This window comes from Suhomyces tanzawaensis (assembly GCF_001661415.1).
Source record: "Suhomyces tanzawaensis NRRL Y-17324 unplaced genomic scaffold CANTAscaffold_5, whole genome shotgun sequence".
Classification (NCBI taxonomy): Eukaryota; Fungi; Ascomycota; class Pichiomycetes; order Serinales; family Debaryomycetaceae; genus Suhomyces; species Suhomyces tanzawaensis.
In genome coordinates, this window is record NW_017963640.1 from 1137862 (window position 1) to 1156812 (window position 18951).

Genomic DNA, 18951 nt, shown 5'->3' on the forward strand with positions numbered 1-18951 from the left:
GAGACTTTAAATAGTATACCATCCATATTACCATCAATCAATGATAGTTTACCATTTTTACTGTTGCAGCAACGGTACAGCTCTTGTAGTAGTGGGTGATGATTTGATACTTGATATTCCACGAATATATACAGTTTAAAACTCCTGGTGATTTATCGTTCGAATTTGGGATCGCTCAGGCTTGTAATTTAGCTGCTACAATTGCAATTCAATAAATACGGAACAAAATAATCCACACTGTTTTAATTTTTCTGGATCAAGATTGTTGGCAGTTTGCCAACAAAATGAGTATATAGTCTACTTTTCAATTAATTCAACGTATCCGTGAGTGTGGATGTTGCACTCCAGCTTCGTGAGAATCGCACAGAAAACTGGAAATTTGACTAAAAATCTGGAAAGATACTAAACGAGTTACTCCTGCGCTATCAACATCCAAACTTCGTTACCCTGAAAACAGTCGCCAAGATATAGAAACGGTTGATTCACACCTTAAACCAGTCTCTGGTCTCAATTATGTCTTCAAACAACTACATTCCCTGTCCGACACCCAGTGATCTCACATTAAACAGCTGAATGGTAGTCTTCATATGTCACGTGCAGAACCTCACATGACCCGATATTGAAATATCCAGTTTCCAGAATATACATGTCAATGGAGATCAGAAATCGGGCAAGGAAGGCCCCAAAACAGCAACCAACCCTGCAAAAGGAGTCTTCTAGTAGTGTTACTACTGAAACTACCTCGATTTCACTCAAAAAGCTCGCTGTCGGTCTATTTATCATTCGAATCGCCAACTCGCTAACTATCACCACTTACTTCCAGCCCGATGAATACTTCCAAGCACTTGAAGTGGCGCACCACTATGTGTTTGGTTACGGATTTGTCACCTGGGAGTGGAAGGAACATCTCAGATCGGCTATCCATCCTCTCATATACGCATTGGGCTACAAGACGATGCTGGCCATTCTGGAGGACTGGATCCAAGTCAGCCCCAAAATCGTTGGGGCACTTATGGCTTGTATAGGAGACGTTGCTGCGTATCTTTTCTTCAGGAACTACACCAGAAGCGAGCAGTTGGCCCGGATCGGGTTGGTTTTGTGGGTGCTAAATCCTTTCAACTGGTACGTGTTGACGCGGGCGTTTTCCAATAGCTTTGAGACGGTATTGACTATCGTTGCATGGGTCTACTGGCCATGGGACAGCAGCCAGCTCCACTACCAGAGCTATGTCTGTGCCCTTGGCTTTGCTTTTGTCAGCTGTATCGTGAGGCCCACCAATGCTATTATCTGGGCATGTCTTGGAGTGAATCTATTGCTCAAGGCGAAAAAACCGGCTAGAATAATTGTGGTCTCGGCCATAGAGTTGGTGGTACTTTTAGGAGCCAACTGCCTAGTTGACTATGCTTTCTACGGCTCCGTAACCTTTCCCTTGTACAACTTTCTTGAGTTTAACGTCGTCAGAAACCTATCAGTTTTCTACGGAGTTGCTCCCTGGCACTTTTACCTCTTCCAGGGAATTCCCTTGATGATGATGCTATACCTCCCGTTCTTGCTCGTGTCGTTGTACAAAAATTACCGGGATCCGTTGGTGCATTCGGGAGTGATCGTGCTCATTGGGTTTTCGCTTATTGATCACAAGGAGTTCCGTTTCATCTACCCTCTCCAGCCTTTGATGATCTTGCAGTGTGCCTATGCGGTGAAGGAGGCTCTTGCAAAGTGGCCAAGAAACAAATCATACTTTATTTTTGGGTCGATTGCTCTTCTTCACTTAATGGTGGCATTTTTCTTCACCAGAGTGAACGAAAGAGGAGTGATCGATTTGATCGGCTATATGAAATCGTCTCCCGAAATTGACACTGTGGGATTTCTCACACCCTGCCATTCTACTCCATGGCAGAGTTATTTACACGACACCAAGTTTGAGAGTTCTTGGTTTTTGACATGCGAGCCTCCTTTGACAGTTCCAATTGAAGGCTATAGGGATGAGTCTGACCAATTCTATGACGACCCCATAGGCTTCATGGAGAAAATTCCTGACAGCAAATGGCCCAGCCACCTTGTGATTTTTGAAGCCTTGAAGGAAGATGTGGACGAATATCTAGCCAACAAGGGGTACAGTGAGAAGAAGCGGTTTTTCAACAGCTTCTTCCATTGGGATGACCGAAGAAAGGGAGACGTGATCGTATACCAACGCTCGAAGGGAAATTAGGAACTTCTAGTAATTCCAGCAATTACCTGGAACTAGATAGAAGTTGTTTTACACGTTTGGAGAACTAGGAATTTCCAAAAACTCCAGTATTAGAGTGCATCCTAGATGGAAGTCAGCTTACATTCCCCCGGCTGCATGGGATTTGGTTGCAGTGTAATATTGCCTGAAAACAGCAGAGCCATCCATCAATACTGAAGAACCGTTGGTTATACTCCGTAAATTGACGGAAATACCCTGGAAAATAGAAAAGGTTCTGCGGTGAGAAATTGTTTTCCTCCAGTAGAACTTCTGAATAATTTATTGCCTTTGACTGTGCATTAGTTTTATAGAATCATTTTTCTAAGGTTTTATACAATAATCCTTATTTAAAGATGCTTTGATAGTTAGAGCAACTCGTCAACCTGTTCAAATTACGGAAGAGTATTGTTGCAATAATTGACCATTAAATTGCTCTGGAAGGCATCTATCTGATTTGGTTCGATCCGGCTAGGGGCTTTAGGAACATCTGCAATACTCATCTCTGGGTGCAAATATCCCGAGAAAGCCATAGCAAATACACTTGTTAATTCTGCCGAAATGGTAGATTTTTGTTTGCGTTGCCAATTATGAAGTATTACTTAAATGTAACGGCTTCTTAAAAATGTAGGTAAATACTTCATTTCCCAAGTAATTGTCGCTCTTCTACAAAATGGATGCATCAATTTTCAAAGTTAGTCTAGCTCAGGTATCAAAGAACTTTTCTTTCAATATATACTAGTAGGGTAATCTTGTCAAATCGTGCGCCTCGATATTTTACTCAGTTTTATAACTAAGTGTTCGAAAGACGTTCTACTGTAATCCGAAGAAATCAAAACGACAAACATTGCTGCAGTACTACTAATTAAATCCACAAAAATTAAAGCTATACCGTGAGTTGGTGATTTCATTGCGTTCATATTGGGTGTAGGAAGACTTAGACGACATTTACTGGGGAACTATTGTCTACAAGCTGAAATTGGCCTCACTACATGGTGATTATTTCAACCAGAGCTCAGATAAGTTACCACCTCCATTATCCATCATTGCTATACTGAGGCAACGAGAACAATTCCGAGACATCGGGCTGCAACTCGCAGATTTGGGACTAGTTCATTCAGCAACCACACACCAGCCTGGCAATACCTGGTCTTAGCAACCCGCAAAGACCAGCAAACGAACAAATGGCTTTACTATCGGTCTGTTGGGTCGATCAGAAAGAATATCAAAGTAAGTAAAAATATCACTTAATATTTGTAAAATTGCTACAGTTCATTTCCTTGCACAGACTTGGTAGTTAGTTGTGGTACTGATTGTTATGATCCCCTGGTTTCGTACGGTAGCATTCCCCGCTTCGAATTAGTGCGTTTCCTGCGTTTTCTCTAATTCAAAGCTCCCCATGCGTATGCACTATCGGGCTCCCTAAACTCAATACTCCGGAAACACAATAGCAAAATAGATACTGAAACCCAATTGTCCTTACCAAAATAGATTTGGCATCAGCCAACGCATGCTGACACAAAATGGCCGTTCCATCTGCCTCAGGCGCCGGCTCAATTGCCTCCGATAAGCACCGCCATGAACATTACACTTTCGACGTCTGCTGACACCGCATGGCTGGAGATTGCCACGGGGCATGTTGCAGCTACGGAACATGCAGGTGAACCTCCTTGCTCCGATGTGCAGAATGACAGTGGTCTGATTGAAAAGTACGCACGGGCTCGGAAAAACCGTTGCGAGCATAAAGCTGGAGCTGTCAATCGAAAATGCCAGCAATTGGTGCCAGGCTAGCTGGTGGGTGTAGAGACGGGCAGAAGAGCATTGCGTGTCCGCCTTGAGGGTTCTGTGACTCAATGCACTGGAAAATCTTCCGCAAGAAGCGTGGCGGATCGGTTCCCACGAAGATCAGCAAGATCCAAACCAGCCATCGCTCATACCCCCTATCTTCGAGTTGCAGCCCCGAACTGACCACACCACACCACTTTGCTCACACCACGCCCAACAAACCCGGCTCCAACGGCTGCTGGCGGTATATAAGGCACCGGTCAACTGGAGCCTGTCCTAAACTCCGTAATAATTTTTCAACACAAGTGTGTATAAGTACTGGTCAGCCACTGGTGCACCAGCACCAGGACTATCTGTCGTGTGTCATGTGGAAACGGTTACTAACCACAGCAGTGTCCATTCCCAAAACCCAGAAAGCTGTTCTTTTAGACACCCATGGAGGTCCATTGAGATACTCCGACATCCCGGTGCCTACCCCCAAGCCCAACGAGCTCTTGATCAACATCAAGTACTCGGGAGTGTGCCACACCGACTTGCACGCCTGGAAGGGAGACTGGCCCTTGGACACCAAGTTGCCCTTGGTGGGAGGCCACGAGGGCGCAGGCGTGGTGGTGGCCATGGGTGCAAATGTCAAAGGCTGGAAAGTCGGCGACTTCGCGGGTGTGAAGTGGTTGAATGGCTCGTGCATGTCGTGTGAGTTCTGCCAGCACGGAGACGAGTCCAGCTGTGCCCACGCTGACTTGTCTGGATACACCCACGACGGGTCGTTCCAGCAGTACGCCACTGCTGATGCAGTTCAGGCTGCCAGAATCCCTCCAGGAACCGATTTGGCAAAGGTAGCCCCAGTCTTGTGTGCGGGAATCACCGTGTACAAGGCGTTGAAGACTGCCAATCTCTCTGCTGGCCAGTGGGTGTGTATTTCTGGCGCAGGAGGAGGCTTGGGATCGCTTGCCATCCAGTACGCCGCAGCCATGGGCTATAGAGTGGTTGCAATCGATGGAGGAGCCGAAAAAGGCGAATTCTGTAAGTCCTTGGGTGCCGAAGTGTACGTCGATTTCACCACCACCAAGGACATCGTCCTGGCCGTCAAGGACGCCACCAACGGAGGTCCCCACGGAGTCATCAACGTGTCTGTGTCGCAGCAGGCCATGTCGCAATCGTGTGCCTATGTCAGATCCACCGGAACCGTCGTTTTGGTGGGATTGCCAGCCGGTGCCCAAGTCATTGCACCCGTGTTCGACACCGTGGTCAGGTCCATTTCCATCAGAGGGTCTTATGTCGGGAACAGAGCCGACACTGCGGAAGCCATAGACTTCTTTTCTCGTGGCTTGATCAAGTCCCCCATCAAGATCGCCCCATTGAGCGACTTGCCCAAGATCTATGAGGCCATGGAAAAGGGCGAGATTATTGGCAGGTACGTGGTGGACACCTCCAAGTGAATACATGATAGCGATAGAACGTGATATGAATAAATGATAATAGCTCCAATGATCTTGGTAGTGCCGCAGTCCACTTAGTCTCCATGGATACCTTTGTGGATATTTTGTCTTTCTTGTACAGCTCAATCAATAATTAAAGGAGCAGGTTTTCAGTGGAGAAGTTACGGTCCAGTTACAATTGTTCTGGCGTCCTCTAATGGGTAGGTTGGAACTTGTTATGTAGAATGTGCTGGAGTACTAATGATCAGGTGGTACTTTAGAAGGTTTTGGTGCTCTACTGAAGCATAATTATTTAATTACTAGGAACGGTGTCGATTGGGTGCAAATTCATTCTGGTATTCGCAAATAATAAACGGCCCAGTACGTACTGTTTTAGGCAAAAATAGCGGGCGATTTCGCATCTTCTGCTATTGACTGGAGTCCTTTTGTTCTGATTATTTAAGTTCTAATAGAGCCATCCAGGGCTAAGTAAGACAACAAAATGGACATTTTGATGGATGCCCAACCATACCATGAATTGAAACATTGTGATCTTTCTCTCAAAAGTTCACATAAAAGAATTCTTCGAGGAAGAAATATGGAAGTATCTTCGATCGCCTCTCGTAAGTACAAATCCTACACCTCGCCCGATATATGGCCACCCACGGATGTCGAAGGGTTGGTGAACTTTGAAAGCGAAATTTGTTCTAGCACTTCTAGGCCAAATCCCTTTAAGCGGACACTATGAACCCATCCACTCTCTAATTTCTCACCTCCTCCCGGTACACAAATATTCCCTATCCCGCCTTTGCGTTCTCTTCGTTCAAACGTTCGGCGTCCTCTCGTACCTTTGCCATCCATCTCTTGATCAAGCTCTCATTTTCATGCCTCACCTTCTCGATTTCGTCTTTGAGCACGTTTGACTGGATTTGGTTCAAGAGCGCCTCGTCGTTGATGATCTCGATAGACCGATCCTTCTCCTTGAGCTGCGCTGTCAAAGTCTCGATTTTGGTATTAAGCTTGTCGATCTGCTTTTCCAAGCTGGTCTTAGCTTTTGCCGCTTGACTGGCCCTGAGCTCTGCTTTCTCGGCAGCGATAGTCTTCTCGTTAATTCCCTCAATGAGCTTGGTGATCTCTGCCTTGAGCTGGTGGTTTTCTTTGGCTAGATCAGGTTCTCGGTTGTATTCACCTGATGTGGTGAGCGAGGGAGACGGCGAAGGCGAGGTGGACTCAAGCCCTACCGCCTGGAGCTGCTGGGCTAGCTGTGCAAATGCAGCATAATACTCGGAGTCCTTCTTTTCAAGAATGTCTCGCTCGTTGAGCGATTGGAGTATGTCATTCCACATGGTGGACATGTGGTTGGAGTATAGGAGCTCGTACAGCTTCTTTGAGCTTCTGTAGATTAGTCCCTACCGTCCGATACTTCGTATGCAAATCAGTAAGTCAGCACGTCAGTGGCCTGCACCTCTCTGTGTGGCTCTGTCCGAATGAGACAAGTTGCTTCCAAAGTACTGCAGTATCGGTTCGTTCTATGGTTGAACTCTGCAGCTGATAACAACGCTGTTTGCGACTGCAGTGTGGGTTTTCTGCGTACCTTCTTAGTCAGCTGAACCTCAATTGCCGTTGCTAGTGCCTGCTATGGGATTTATGGCACGAGAGGGCCGTGGGTCGTGGTGGTAGTGGAGAAGTAGTGTGGTTCTGGTGGTGGAAATGGGCTCTGGATGTTAGGGACTATCTGCAGGATGCAATGAGAGTGTGGTGGTGGTGCAAGGACGGAAGTCGGGGCCCAGGGGACAGGAATAGGAGGGAAAGTGGCTGCATGGGGAGGTACGCTGTCCTGCTAGCCGTGGCCAACTTCTTCCAACGCAGAACGCAGCCGTGCCGCCGTAACACGCTTATCAGCTGAAAGATGGTCCACGTGATATCAGTCACGTGCCGCTATCTGCGTGACGTCTGATGCCATCCTCCACTACAACACTATCGGCACTACTGTGCTAATTCGTCTGCCGTACCCCATCTAGCAACCTGTGCTGTCCCACCCGCTCAACTGCCGTCAAACATCCGTACTACCACCACGTCATCCTCCCGCCAGCATGTCCAATGGCTACTGGCCCATCAGCTTTCTGAGAGAAAGCAACACCACAGCGGCTCCCAACCAGCCAATTGGGGCCCAGCCGTCGCTGGAATCGCTCCCAGACCCAACCAAGCATGAGCAGACTCAGTCTGCGCAAGAAGTACGAAGAGACGGACAAGAACTCGCAGCTATAGAAGAAGCAGAAGCAGCACCCAGAGAGAACTCCACAACCAGTACGCGAACTGGCGTGGAAACAAGCATACGGAACGGAGTCCCAGTTGCTGATGAGTTGGCACGAAAAGTTCCAGAAGAACTGCTGGAAGCAGCGCCAAATGGGACCCAAAATGAGGTCCAGAATAAAGACCAAAATGGTGGCAATGACATACAAACATCGAGAGCTTCAGGCTGGTGGTTCTGGAGCGGACGGGACCCTGGCGGTTCTGGCTCAGGACAAGCCCTGGACCCTCTCCTTCTGGAAGCTGAGGGCAAAACTACATCCTATAACTCGAATGGCACTCACCAAGCACAAAACACCGATTCCGTCATTTCTGGCCCACCAGCATCCCCAAAAGACTTACAGCCTCCATTCCAGCCCAATGGGATCGCTGCTGCTCTGGATGAGCCCGAAACAGCAGCAGGAAATGACGAAAACGGCACTCTAAAAACCTCCCCACAAGAACCATGGGTAGACTGGTCGCTCCAGTACAGAAGGATGAGCTCCGTGGTCAGCTATGTATACTCCAAGGGCAACGAGGGCGGCGATCTGGCGACTGCAGCCCCAGATACCCAGGTGGTCTCGGTGGTTAGTGCAAAAGATCCCAATGTATCCGCTACAAGCCCCACCAACAACTCCACCACCGCCACTCCATGGCTCTCGTGGCTATGGGGAGGTGCTCCTACCGATGACTCCGACGACGAAAGCAGTGTGGCAGGCGGTGAGGATCCAGCCAGAGCCAAAGAGCTCTACAAATCTGCTAAATTTGCTATTGAAAACTCGAAAGAATCGTCCCACTACGCTTTCAAGTGCGCTGTGACTGATATGGAGCTCACAGGTAGCTCTCCCAAGTATCAGCACCTCGAATTGGCCGTGAGTGATACTGTGACGGAGACGCAGCCAGTGAAGTACCGCTCCAAAAAACGGCCAATCACCCCAAACGAGGTCCAGGAGCGCACGCTACCGTCGCTCACGCCTGCGCCAGATTCCGGACAAGCTGCTGGTGCTAGCAAATCGGAGGGAGCTGCTGGTTCCATCATTGGCGACGCAAATATCTCCACAATCCAGCCACAGCTTCCTGGCCCTCAGGAGGCCCACAGCAACAGCATGGTGACACCCACGCTCGAGCAGAACTACCGTACCATCACTCTTCGCACAAAACTACGGCTCTTGGCCGAGGACGTGGTGTTCCAGAATCAGAGCAGTGAGTGCCATTTGTACAGAAAACCCGAAAATGCGATTGCAAAAAAACGCAAGCTGGTCAAGAAAATTGTGATTGTGGGAATCCACGGCTTCTTGCCCATCAAGTTGGTCAAGACGTTAATTGGCCAGTCCACGGGAAACTCCGTCAAGTTCGTGGCAGAAGCCACTCGTGCCGTGCAGCAGTGGCTTCAACAGAACAACCCAGACTACGACCCCCTGCACTACGACATCCAAACAATTGCACTCGAGGGGGAGGGCAAAATTGGGGAAAGGGCCCAGAAGCTCTACCGATTATTGGAGAACTGGAGAGCCATTTTGGAACAAAGCCACTTCCTTTTTGTGGTGTCGCATTCTCAGGGTACGCCAGTGGCTATCCAGTTGCTTGCCAGGCTTGTTGGCGAGATGGCTCCGGGTGCAAAAGTAGGTTTACTAAGCATGGCAGGATTCGGAATGGGACCCATTGCTGGGCTTGACTCCAAGCTCGTAATCCGAGCGTTCACTCCTATCGAGCGCGAGATCATTGGCGAGATGTTCGAGCTCCAGAAGCCTGGCAGTGAGCTCTCAATCCAGCTCAACCAAGCCATGGAAGTGCTCATCCACCATAACGTCAAAATCACGTTTTGTGGGGCCATCGACGACCAGTTTGTCGCCATCAGCTCGTCGTTGGCCAACCAGTACCAGCACCCAAACATCTTCCGCGTGGTGTACGTCGATAAGGACACCCAGACGCCCGAGTTCGTGGTGAGCTTAGTGAAAACCATTGCCATAATGAAGAATATGGGGGGTTTTCGCGACTACGGGGTATTGCGAGACATCGGCGATCGGTTCGTGGGGACAGTGGGTGCGGGAAGCCACTGCAAGGTTGCGCGGGACCCACAGGTGTATATGATGGGTGTTCAACACAGTTTGGAGACCACCAGTGTCACCAGGGCGGTGCGTCATCCCCTCCGGATCCATGCATCTGGCGGGCCTGTGCTCGTAAATGATGCGTTTGCTCACATGTACATGATCCCGTGGAACGTTCGCAGCTTGGTGCAAGAGCTTATTCAGATCAACAATATTCGCAATGTGCAGTTGTTGCGGCACATGGTGCGCCAGTACCGCGGATGGCAGCCTGTCAACCGGGCATGGAAGGACGTCAAGTACTGCCTCAGTGCGTTGGAAGAGCTAGAGGTGGACGAGTTGGTTTTATAGACAATGGCGGCCAGGGCGACGGGGTGCTATTAGATAGTCTATCAAAGCTATGCGCATGGTGGCTTAACATAGTATATGATATGTCCCACTGTAGATCACCGCCATGCTACTGCGGTGGCCGCAAGCAAAGCACGCGGGTGAAAAACCTTATCGAGGCCAGGTGCGGCAAGATTAGCGTCTAGGAACTGATCTGGTTTTGTGTCACATGCATTCTGCACCAGTAAAACGAAAAAACGTTGACACCCCCGGTGCGGCGCATCCACAATTGCCTAATGGGCAGAGATACACCTGATCAGCCCATCACCTGACCCGTCGTAATTTTGGCTCTCCTGATTAGCTCTTGCAGATAATCCTCGGCTAGCCGCTGGAGATTTCGGCGACTGGCAAATACCACCTGTGGTAGGGATGTCTACCCTTGGCATCTAAGCCTCCATAAGCCACTCTTCGAGCTTAATTGCGTGCCATCTCATCCGTGCCCTCCAGTTTCGATAGCCATGCCAGGATGCCATGCCGGCACCGCAAGCTGCCAGTGGTTCTTGGTGTATCGCACATGAGCCTAGTACTGCGTGCGCCAGCATGCCATGTTGCATATACCGCTTGAGACCTATCGCGGATTGTAGCCCTGGGACGGTGTCGTGGCCGATGCCACGGATGGCGGCAACTGGTGGTCCGAGGAGACCCTTGGTGAAGGTTGGCCGCTGGTGCGGTCCCTGGGCGGTTGACCGGAGTCGGCCATCGCCGGGATGGGGGAGCATTATGGTGCCCCCACGTGATGCGCTGGCTGCAGCTGTCTACGCTGCATGCGCCAGACTAACCCGTGGCATGGTTGATGGCAGGCCGGTGGTGGGCATTGATTCGCCAGTATTTTCGTATCGTTCGTTACGGCGGCTGAACCCACAAAATAATGTATGCACCATATTGTTGTGCATCATGGTGCATAGGTGGTGCATGTGGTGAGAAGGTGGCCGGGCACTGGTTGGGGTAGAGGGGTAGAGGGTTCTGGTCAAGGCTAATCGGCATTGCCCGCAAACCCTCTATGGCCTGGCGCCTTCCCCAGCTGGCTAGTGCCGGGGAGCCCCGGGCCCTTCGGCATCAGGTCTCCTCCCGTGGCCATCTCGACATAGTTGGGGGAGCGGATATTTTCTATGCATCATTGGCTTTGTGTCACAAGCATGCAGAAGCCAGATGAATCGGGATGGGCTGGTATGCATCCCCTTGTTAACCGGGCACACGCTCGCACCCCCGGTAGCCGCACGTCCCGCCGTCCACCACCGCCGCCCGCCGCGCCGCCAGCCCTCGCTAGCCCCGTGCCACCACCCGCACTAGCCTCCCCCGCTCTCACTACCATGCCCACTACCGCTACCGCACCCACCGCCACGCCTCTCCCTAGCTCTCGCTATCCTGCACTTCCCCCGCCGCCTCGCCTCACCACCACTCGCATCCGTTTCCATGCCCACCATCTTGTCCATCCCTTCCACTCTTCTTCCACCGTCACTCCACCACTACCGCTACACCATCTCCCCACTGACTCCTCTAGCACCACCACCACCTCCTCCACTATCCACTACGACTACTACTACTGTTCTCCCTGCCTCGCTAGCATCCATCCCTCCCTAGCTCCTTAGCCGCCCACCCATCCTCGCCTCTAAGCGCCCAACCATCCATGTCGTCCGACGAAAACTCCTCCAAGCGAACCCGTGCCTCTGGTGAGGTGCTCGACTTCCTTCTCCAGGAGTTCGACCGCAACCACAACCCCACGCCAGACCAGCGCAAGGAGATCTCTGAACGTACAGGCATGGCCGAAAAGGCGGTACGGATCTGGTTCCAGAACCGCCGTGCCAAGCTCCGCAAGGTGGAGCGAATGAGCTCGTCGTCGTCGATTCCCGTCAAGAAGGCAGGCAGCCACCACTCGTCGCGATCCAACAGCTTTGGCCACGACGAGAGGCCATTTACAAGCGCTGCAAATGGCGCCCATAGCGGAAATACCGGGAATGGCGGTAATAACGGAACCATCCCCATCGAGGTCAACGATACCTACTGCTTCATCGACTGCTCGTCGTTGCTGGTGGGCTCGTGGCAGCGCATCAAGTCGGGGGTCCACGACGAGCAGGCGCTCCGCACAAAGTTCGTCAACCTCTCTCCATTCACCCTCAACACGGTGATGAACAGCGTGGACCTCCTAGTAATCTTGTCCAAGAAGAACTTGGAGATCAACTACTTCTTCCTGGCGGTGTTGAACCACTCCAAGATCTTGTTCCGCATCTTCTACCCCATCTCCAGTATCGTGTCCACGTCGTTGCTCGACAATAACATCCACAAGGAGAGCAACGAGCTCCGTCTCAGCTTTGCACACCAGCCCAAGTTTTCTGTCTACTTCTTCAACGGCGTCAATGCCAACGCCAACCAGTGGAGCATCTGCGACGACTTCAGCGAGGGCCACCAGGTCAGCCTGGCCCACATGAACGAGGGGGGTACGCTGACGCCCCATGTTCTAGTCGGGGTCAAGACCTCGTTGCAGTACTTGAATGCGTTCATCTTGGAGCACACCCATCACCTGCACGCCCATCCGCTCCACGCCAACCCCTACACCAACCCCACACCTCCATTATCGGCAGCAGACCCTCCCAAGTACCACCACCACCCCATTCAACTCGCAGACGACCACTCGTCCGCAGGAAACTTCCAATTCACCAATGACGACTTGAACCATATCTGGGACGAAGCACCCTCCATCACTCCCAACCGCTCCCACAACCACACACCCATTACCAGCCACTTTGCAGGTTCAACCACTGCACTGGTGACAGCACATCCGCCAGTGAAGCATGCGTCGTCCGGCTTGAGCGGGTTTTCGCCGTTGGCCAACTTCGATGCAGCTGCGTCGCCCAATTCCCTGGCCAGCGCAGGCAGCCACTTCCAAAAGGACATCTATATGCACATGGTGCAGCCCAACGGCACTAACGGCACTAACGGTACTAACGGCACTAACGGCGACCACAGCAGCATCACTCAGACCCCACGCAGCGTGGGGTCCGCCAACCACGACTCCCACCAGTCCCACCATTCTGCCCACAAGGACTACGAAGAGATGTTCAACTCCGCCAATACCCCCGACTTTCTTGCCAATCTAGACGGCGACCACGACCCAGCCAAGCCCAAGAGCTCCGACAGCACCTCCAACAGCCCCTCCCTCAACAGCATTGCCAACACTAACCCCGTCCACGCATACACCCACCAGCATCAGAACGGCCATAACCCGGCGTATGAGCTCTTGGGTGGACCCGAGTTCCACCACCACTCCGATTTTGACTACAACGGAGCCACGGACTACGGTGCATTGAACGAAGACTCGTCGCTCAACCCGTTGGACAACGGTGAAAACGCTAGCGAACGAGGAAATAACGGAGGCAGCGGTGGCAGTGGCACAGGCACTGGGGGAAACGTCGACAGCTTCATTGACTTCGGCATATAGACCCGTCGTGGCCTCGCTATTTATTGGTTATCGATGACTGCTTCATGATCCAGTGCTCGTCGAAACTCGTGGACAGCCTCCACACCTCAGCCCTGGAGCTGTTCAATTAATTTCACTTCCTGACGTTGTGCATTATGCTCTGGCTGCTAGTCTAGCCACCGCCCTTAGACTTTTTTTGTATGCGGTAGAGCCCTTTGTATTTAATATAATTCTGCTAGAACGGTGTAGGGATGGGGGGACTTATCGCTGAAAGGTCGTAATTCGAAGAATTAAATCCACAGGAGGATTAATTCACTGCTTTCGATGTTCCTATATTTACAATTATGGAGGATCCTAGATTCAGAATCATCGTAATTCACTGCTCTGGAGGATTAAATTTACCTGAATTCTCCCTATTAAATTCATCCATTGCACCATGCTTTGGGTTCAGGTGTTCATCGTGCAGCCACCGCTACATTTGCCGTGCCAGTTTGGCTTCCTACAACCCCAATACAATTAATATACGCTAATTGACTCGTATTTTAATGTTATCTTAGTATGATGGAATGTACATCCTTACTTCACGTACATTAGCCTGTCCATTGGAAGCTAATTAGCCATCTAGGCTCTAACCTGCCATTACAGCCCCCCTAGCGTCTTAATTAGCCTTCAACTGGCCCGCTATCCTGCCATCTCTGCCCATTTTAGCTCATCACTTCCGTCCTTTTGCATTCGAGGCGGAGAACCACCGTTCCATCCCATCCGAGGCGGATCTCCCCAACTACCCTTTGCAACCGCTCCCGCCCCATTATCTCGCAATTTGTCATCATTACATCGCTGCCTATCAATGTCTGTGATTTCTCGCTTATTCCACTCCCTGCTTGCCCTTCATAATCGTGGCTTATTTGCTTGCTGTTGGCGGGCGGCTCGGCCGCGTGCATGCCATGAGCCCATATCCGCCTGAAACCTTACTGGATCTTGATTGCATACTTCCTGAGAACCTCCTTGCTCAATAGTTGAGACATCCCTACGAGCACCATCACCGCCATGTGGAGGCACCTTCCGGGCATGCAAACACGCTGGGATCGGCAGGAACTCGAACAATCGTTATTGTTGCCCCAATCGGGCGTATCTACGGCGATCTACTCGCCACAAGGGCCCAGCCACCGGCTTATCGGAGGGTATCGATCACGTGACGAAGATCACGTTTCAGTATCACGGGTCTCTCCTCACATGACCTATGAGCCCATTTTCCTCCTCCACCTTACCGCCACATGTTCTCCTCCACCAGGCCCCTCCAGCCCCGCCTAGCCGTACGATGGGCGTCCACGGCCGCCCGTCCAGACCTCCTCTCACTCCTACCCAAAAAACGGACCTTCAACAAGATTCTTTTCGACAACAACAGCTCGCTTTCCTACAAGAAGATGATGCCCATCCTCCAGACAGTTTATTCCAACTTGGCGACCCCAGAAAACATCACACTTCCCAAGAACGTCCAGCCAAGTGACTTGATGACTTTCAAGAACGTTCTAGCAACCATCCGCAAGACCACCAACACCATCAACAACCACCTTGTGGCACTCGAGAACGAACTCACAGAACAGGCAGCAGAGCTTGGCGACAACGACGCTATCGCCATTCTCGCGTTCGAGACTGTGGAGAAGAAGCTCCGTGGTGACCCCACAGTCTCCAAGGAAGACTTCCAGTACGCCAACGAGCTCATCAAGAAACTCACCGATTTGCAACACCCGTTGGTGTTCAAAATGGCAGGCGATTTGGCGTTCAAAAGAGGATACTACAACCAGGCTGAGCCCTACTGGGTCCAGTTCACCCAGCTTGAGCCTGACACTGTGGCAGCCAGCCAGGTGTACTCCAACCTTGGGCTCTACCACTTCAGCTATGCCCAAACTCCCGACCTTGGCCTTGCCAGAACCTACTTCGAGAAGAGTATAAGAGTGGGCGAGTTGGACGAGTTCACCATCAAAGCCCACTACTACTTGGGCCAGCTCTACGTGGACACCAACCCTTTGTCGTCGCGGTACCACTTCGAGATCAGTGCCAGTAGGGGGCTCAAGGAGAGTTTCTCGTCGTTGGGGTTCCTCGAGATGAATGTGTTCCAAAACTACCACACCAGCATCGAGTGGTTCAAGTTGGGGGTGGAGTCGTCCAACGATATCGCCTGTATGATTGGCCAGTTCGACTGCTACTTGAAAATGAAAGACTACAAGTCGGCATACGCCATCTTGACCCAGATCAAAGACGTGCAAGAGAAAATTGCCAAGGTAAGGAGAGAAAGACGTAAGGTGCCCAAGGAGATCGAGGAATCCATGGCGGTGACTGAGGGATTGTTGCGAGTGTTCTTTGAGACCAGAACCGGCGAGCTCGCCCAGTTGGCCACCATGATCGCATAGAGTGATGTCCAGAAAGAGGCGGTAAAGGATGAAATCTGGAACAGTCTGGGCATTTTTAATCATTTTGGTACAAGAAGGTATTTTTGACTAAACGCAATGTTACTCCTGCTTCAGTGGGAGTATCAGGACAGTACTGTTGTCGTGAATGACTCTCATGAGGTGAACACAAAAAAAGTCATGGTAGGCAATTTGAAACGCTCAATCATCGTTTATCCGAAGATTAAGTCAGTTTTCATTTGGCTATAATCTTTACCACCATAATCACTGAGTCATCAAGGATGATTCCTATTGAACCTTCTTGTCCAATTACTTGCATTTAACCATTTGATTCTCCGATTCTCGTCTTTTGCTGCTCATTCAGTCATCATGTATTTTAGTGTATATAGATGAGCTTCTACTAATGTCTATAAATTGGTATAATACATATCAGCTCAACTTATTGCGAGTCTGGATGGCTCCTCCACTGAAGAAGATTGTCCAACAATGCCAGAATAATGCTCTGGTGAACTTAGTGGGTGTCGAATAATTGTAGGCTCGGAAAATTCATCATTAATTGCCACTTCCCTTTGATCGAGTAGGCTTCGGAATTGTACCACTTCATTGTTTTTTCTCCTTTAATATCTTACTCCGCTCATAAAATTGAAGAACGATCGTATCCGAAATTCAACTCAGATGTAAATCGCTCCTTCAATGTCATTGGCTGGGTATTCGACCTCAATACCTGTCTCTTTACTTGGCTCGACGATTGACTAGGTACATCCTCCTCCATATCCTGCTCTTCTGTGTCACTCACTGCTCGCACCTGTTGGTCTGCTTCACCGAACCAGAAATGGTGGCAGGTCCGAACAATGTCAAAACGGTCTCGAGCGTCCACCACCAACAAGTTGGAGATGAGATCGAGAGCAGAATCGCTGATATCGTCCCAGTAAGGCGAGTAAAATGCGTACTTTCCTTGCAAGATCTGGTCTTTCATGTTTGGAGGAGCCAATTCGTCACTGAAAGGGGGAAACCCACACAAGCACACGTATAATAAAACCCCCGCCAGCCACAAGTCCACCTTGGTGGAGTAATTGCGGTCATTAAGCAAGATTTCCGGAGCAACGTACGCTGGAGTTCCACAGAGCGTATTGGTAAATTTCAATTCCCCAATGAATTTTGCCAACCCAAAATCAGCGATCTTGACCTTAACATCGTATTCGTGATCGTCCCACGGACCGGTTTGCTTTTCGTTCAGCGATGTTCTGGGGGTCACATCAAGCAAGATATTCTCAGGCTTGATGTCTCTGTGGATGATATTGTTCTCATGCAAATAATGGACGCCTGACAACAACTGCTTGAAGATGGCTTTGGTCTCGTCTTGTCTGAGCTTCAGTTTGTTGACGATTCTCTGGAACAATTCTCCGTTGTTCATCTTTTCTAGCACCAAGTAGGTGGACACCGTGTTCTGGTTGAGGGGCTCGATGTAGTGGGAGATGAACTTGACGATGTTGGGGTGGTTGATAGACAACAACAAGTTCATTTCTTGCTGCAACTTGGCGTCGTTGGTGTCGCCATTGGACGACTTATTGGGGTGGAAAACCTTTACCGCCACGATATCTCCCGTGGTTCTGTCACGAGCCTCCTTGACCACGGCGTAGTGTCCTGATCCGAGCTGGTTCCCGAGAATATAGTCGTCGAAGAACGTTCGCTTGTGTGTCTTGACAGTGCCTTCTTCTTCGTCGAACGAGTACCGAAAGATGAATTGGCCGCCTGTTTTGGCAAAGCCCACCTTGTCGCCACTTTTCAAGAGCGTGTTGGTGCCTTTGCCGCAGAGTTCATCGTTGATGTAGAGCCCATTCGAACTGAGATCAGTGATGTAGAGGTGTTCTTGGCTGTTGTTGATAGTGAGTGTCAACTGGCAGTGTTTGGACGACACGTCGCTTCCAACAATCTTGATGTCACACAGACTGCTCCTTCCTATCACTACTCCCGTAGGTTTTCTGGGGATGACGATGTGGGACTGGCCTGAGCGTGTCGAGTAGAGTCTGGCGATGTTTTCGTAGCGTCTGACCTGGCGCTTGGGGGCATTTTCAGAGAACGATAAGATCTGGGGTTAGCAAGGCATTCGTGGCTTGAGGGAGGATACGTACTCTTTTTCGAGATAGAGACATTGGTGGAGGATAAACAACGGTTGGAGTGTTTTTATGGAGCTGCACGTGACCGCGTTCGGGTGTTTGGTTGAAAATGGATGGAGTAGTTGGCTGAAATACACTGGAGTGAAGGAGTTGCTGGGTGAATTGCATTGATGTCTATACTTAGTAAAATAGTGCTCTTCTGTGTGAGTTTTCACGAAGTTATTACCACAATTGTGGTGTGACTTGAAGTGCCTAATTACGAATTTCATAAAATTCAATAATAATCTGAGCACTGCAGTCGCCGCAAGAGTGGATGGGGCCCCAGTGGTGATTTCAGTACTTCGCTTTCTCCCCAAGCTTCAATCCCTTCTGTGGTTTAGCTAGCTCCCTAGTAATCGCATGGTCTTCTCTATTGTTATACGCAAGAAATTATTCCTCTCAAGCATTCCTGCCAAAAGCAGATTTTGCATTGAGTCTTGCATTTGACGGTTTCTTCTCAATATTCCTTGTGGATGTTTCAGGAGTGGCATAGACGTTTTGTCGTACCCGGGACTAGCTCTTGAGACATTTTCGCAGCCACTCTTGATGCGAATTTGAGTATATCTTCGCAATCAATTTTTTTGTAACCTTTCCATACAACATTTAATACATTTTGAAAAGATCGAAGCTCATATGTGATTTGTAGAGAGGAATTTTGCACTCTCCGGGCTCAATTAGGAATATCTAGTCACTTCAAAAAAAATAGTACAAAATACGATATTTTGCTGGAAATTTCGAATGTGTCGGTTCCGCTACTATTAAGCTCTACTCTTAACCAAAGGTTATATAGGAATTGAATATCATTACAATCTCTCACAAATAGG

General features: G+C 49.9%; 8 protein-coding genes across 8 annotated transcripts; 6 read left to right on the forward strand and 2 right to left on the reverse strand.

The window, feature by feature from the left end:
- Window positions 1–646: 646 nt before the first annotated feature.
- CANTADRAFT_96269 (putative glycosylphosphatidylinositol-alpha 1,2 mannosyltransferase) lies at window positions 647–2209 on the forward strand (the record flags this gene model as incomplete). Its single annotated transcript, XM_020211993.1, has 2 exons — window positions 647–724; window positions 761–2209. The coding sequence occupies 2 exons, from the start codon at window positions 647–649 to the stop codon at window positions 2207–2209; spliced, it is 1527 nt and encodes a 508-aa protein (XP_020063878.1).
- Window positions 2210–3802: 1593 nt separating this feature from the next.
- CANTADRAFT_91047 (uncharacterized protein) lies at window positions 3803–4015 on the forward strand (the record flags this gene model as incomplete). The annotated part of the gene is made up of 1 exon (XM_020211769.1): window positions 3803–4015. The coding sequence occupies one exon, from the start codon at window positions 3803–3805 to the stop codon at window positions 4013–4015; it is 213 nt and encodes a 70-aa protein (XP_020063879.1).
- Window positions 4016–4374: 359 nt separating this feature from the next.
- On the forward strand, window positions 4375–5448 carry ADH1 (Adh1p; the record flags this gene model as incomplete). Its single annotated transcript, XM_020211770.1, has 1 exon — window positions 4375–5448. One exon carries the CDS (start codon window positions 4375–4377, stop codon window positions 5446–5448), a length of 1074 nt encoding a protein of 357 aa, XP_020063880.1.
- A 776-nt stretch (window positions 5449–6224) lies between these two features.
- CANTADRAFT_22718 (uncharacterized protein) lies at window positions 6225–6773 on the reverse strand (the record flags this gene model as incomplete). The annotated part of the gene is made up of 1 exon (XM_020206863.1): window positions 6225–6773. The coding sequence occupies one exon, from the start codon at window positions 6771–6773 to the stop codon at window positions 6225–6227; it is 549 nt and encodes a 182-aa protein (XP_020063881.1).
- Window positions 6774–8822: 2049 nt separating this feature from the next.
- On the forward strand, window positions 8823–10112 carry CANTADRAFT_53170 (uncharacterized protein; the record flags this gene model as incomplete). The annotated part of the gene is made up of 1 exon (XM_020210171.1): window positions 8823–10112. The coding sequence occupies one exon, from the start codon at window positions 8823–8825 to the stop codon at window positions 10110–10112; it is 1290 nt and encodes a 429-aa protein (XP_020063882.1).
- A 1663-nt stretch (window positions 10113–11775) lies between these two features.
- GRF10 (Grf10p) lies at window positions 11776–13578 on the forward strand (the record flags this gene model as incomplete). The annotated part of the gene is made up of 3 exons (XM_020208642.1): window positions 11776–12641; window positions 12885–13053; window positions 13168–13578. Coding segments are annotated over 3 exons (1446 nt in total), but the record flags the coding sequence as incomplete, so codon positions are not given.
- A 1259-nt stretch (window positions 13579–14837) lies between these two features.
- On the forward strand, window positions 14838–15974 carry CANTADRAFT_22721 (uncharacterized protein; the record flags this gene model as incomplete). Its single annotated transcript, XM_020206864.1, has 1 exon — window positions 14838–15974. One exon carries the CDS (start codon window positions 14838–14840, stop codon window positions 15972–15974), a length of 1137 nt encoding a protein of 378 aa, XP_020063884.1.
- A 631-nt stretch (window positions 15975–16605) lies between these two features.
- On the reverse strand, window positions 16606–18124 carry DUN1 (serine/threonine protein kinase; the record flags this gene model as incomplete). The annotated part of the gene is made up of 2 exons (XM_020211058.1): window positions 16606–18060; window positions 18104–18124. The coding sequence occupies 2 exons, from the start codon at window positions 18122–18124 to the stop codon at window positions 16606–16608; spliced, it is 1476 nt and encodes a 491-aa protein (XP_020063885.1).
- Between the last annotated feature and the right edge of the window lie 827 nt (window positions 18125–18951).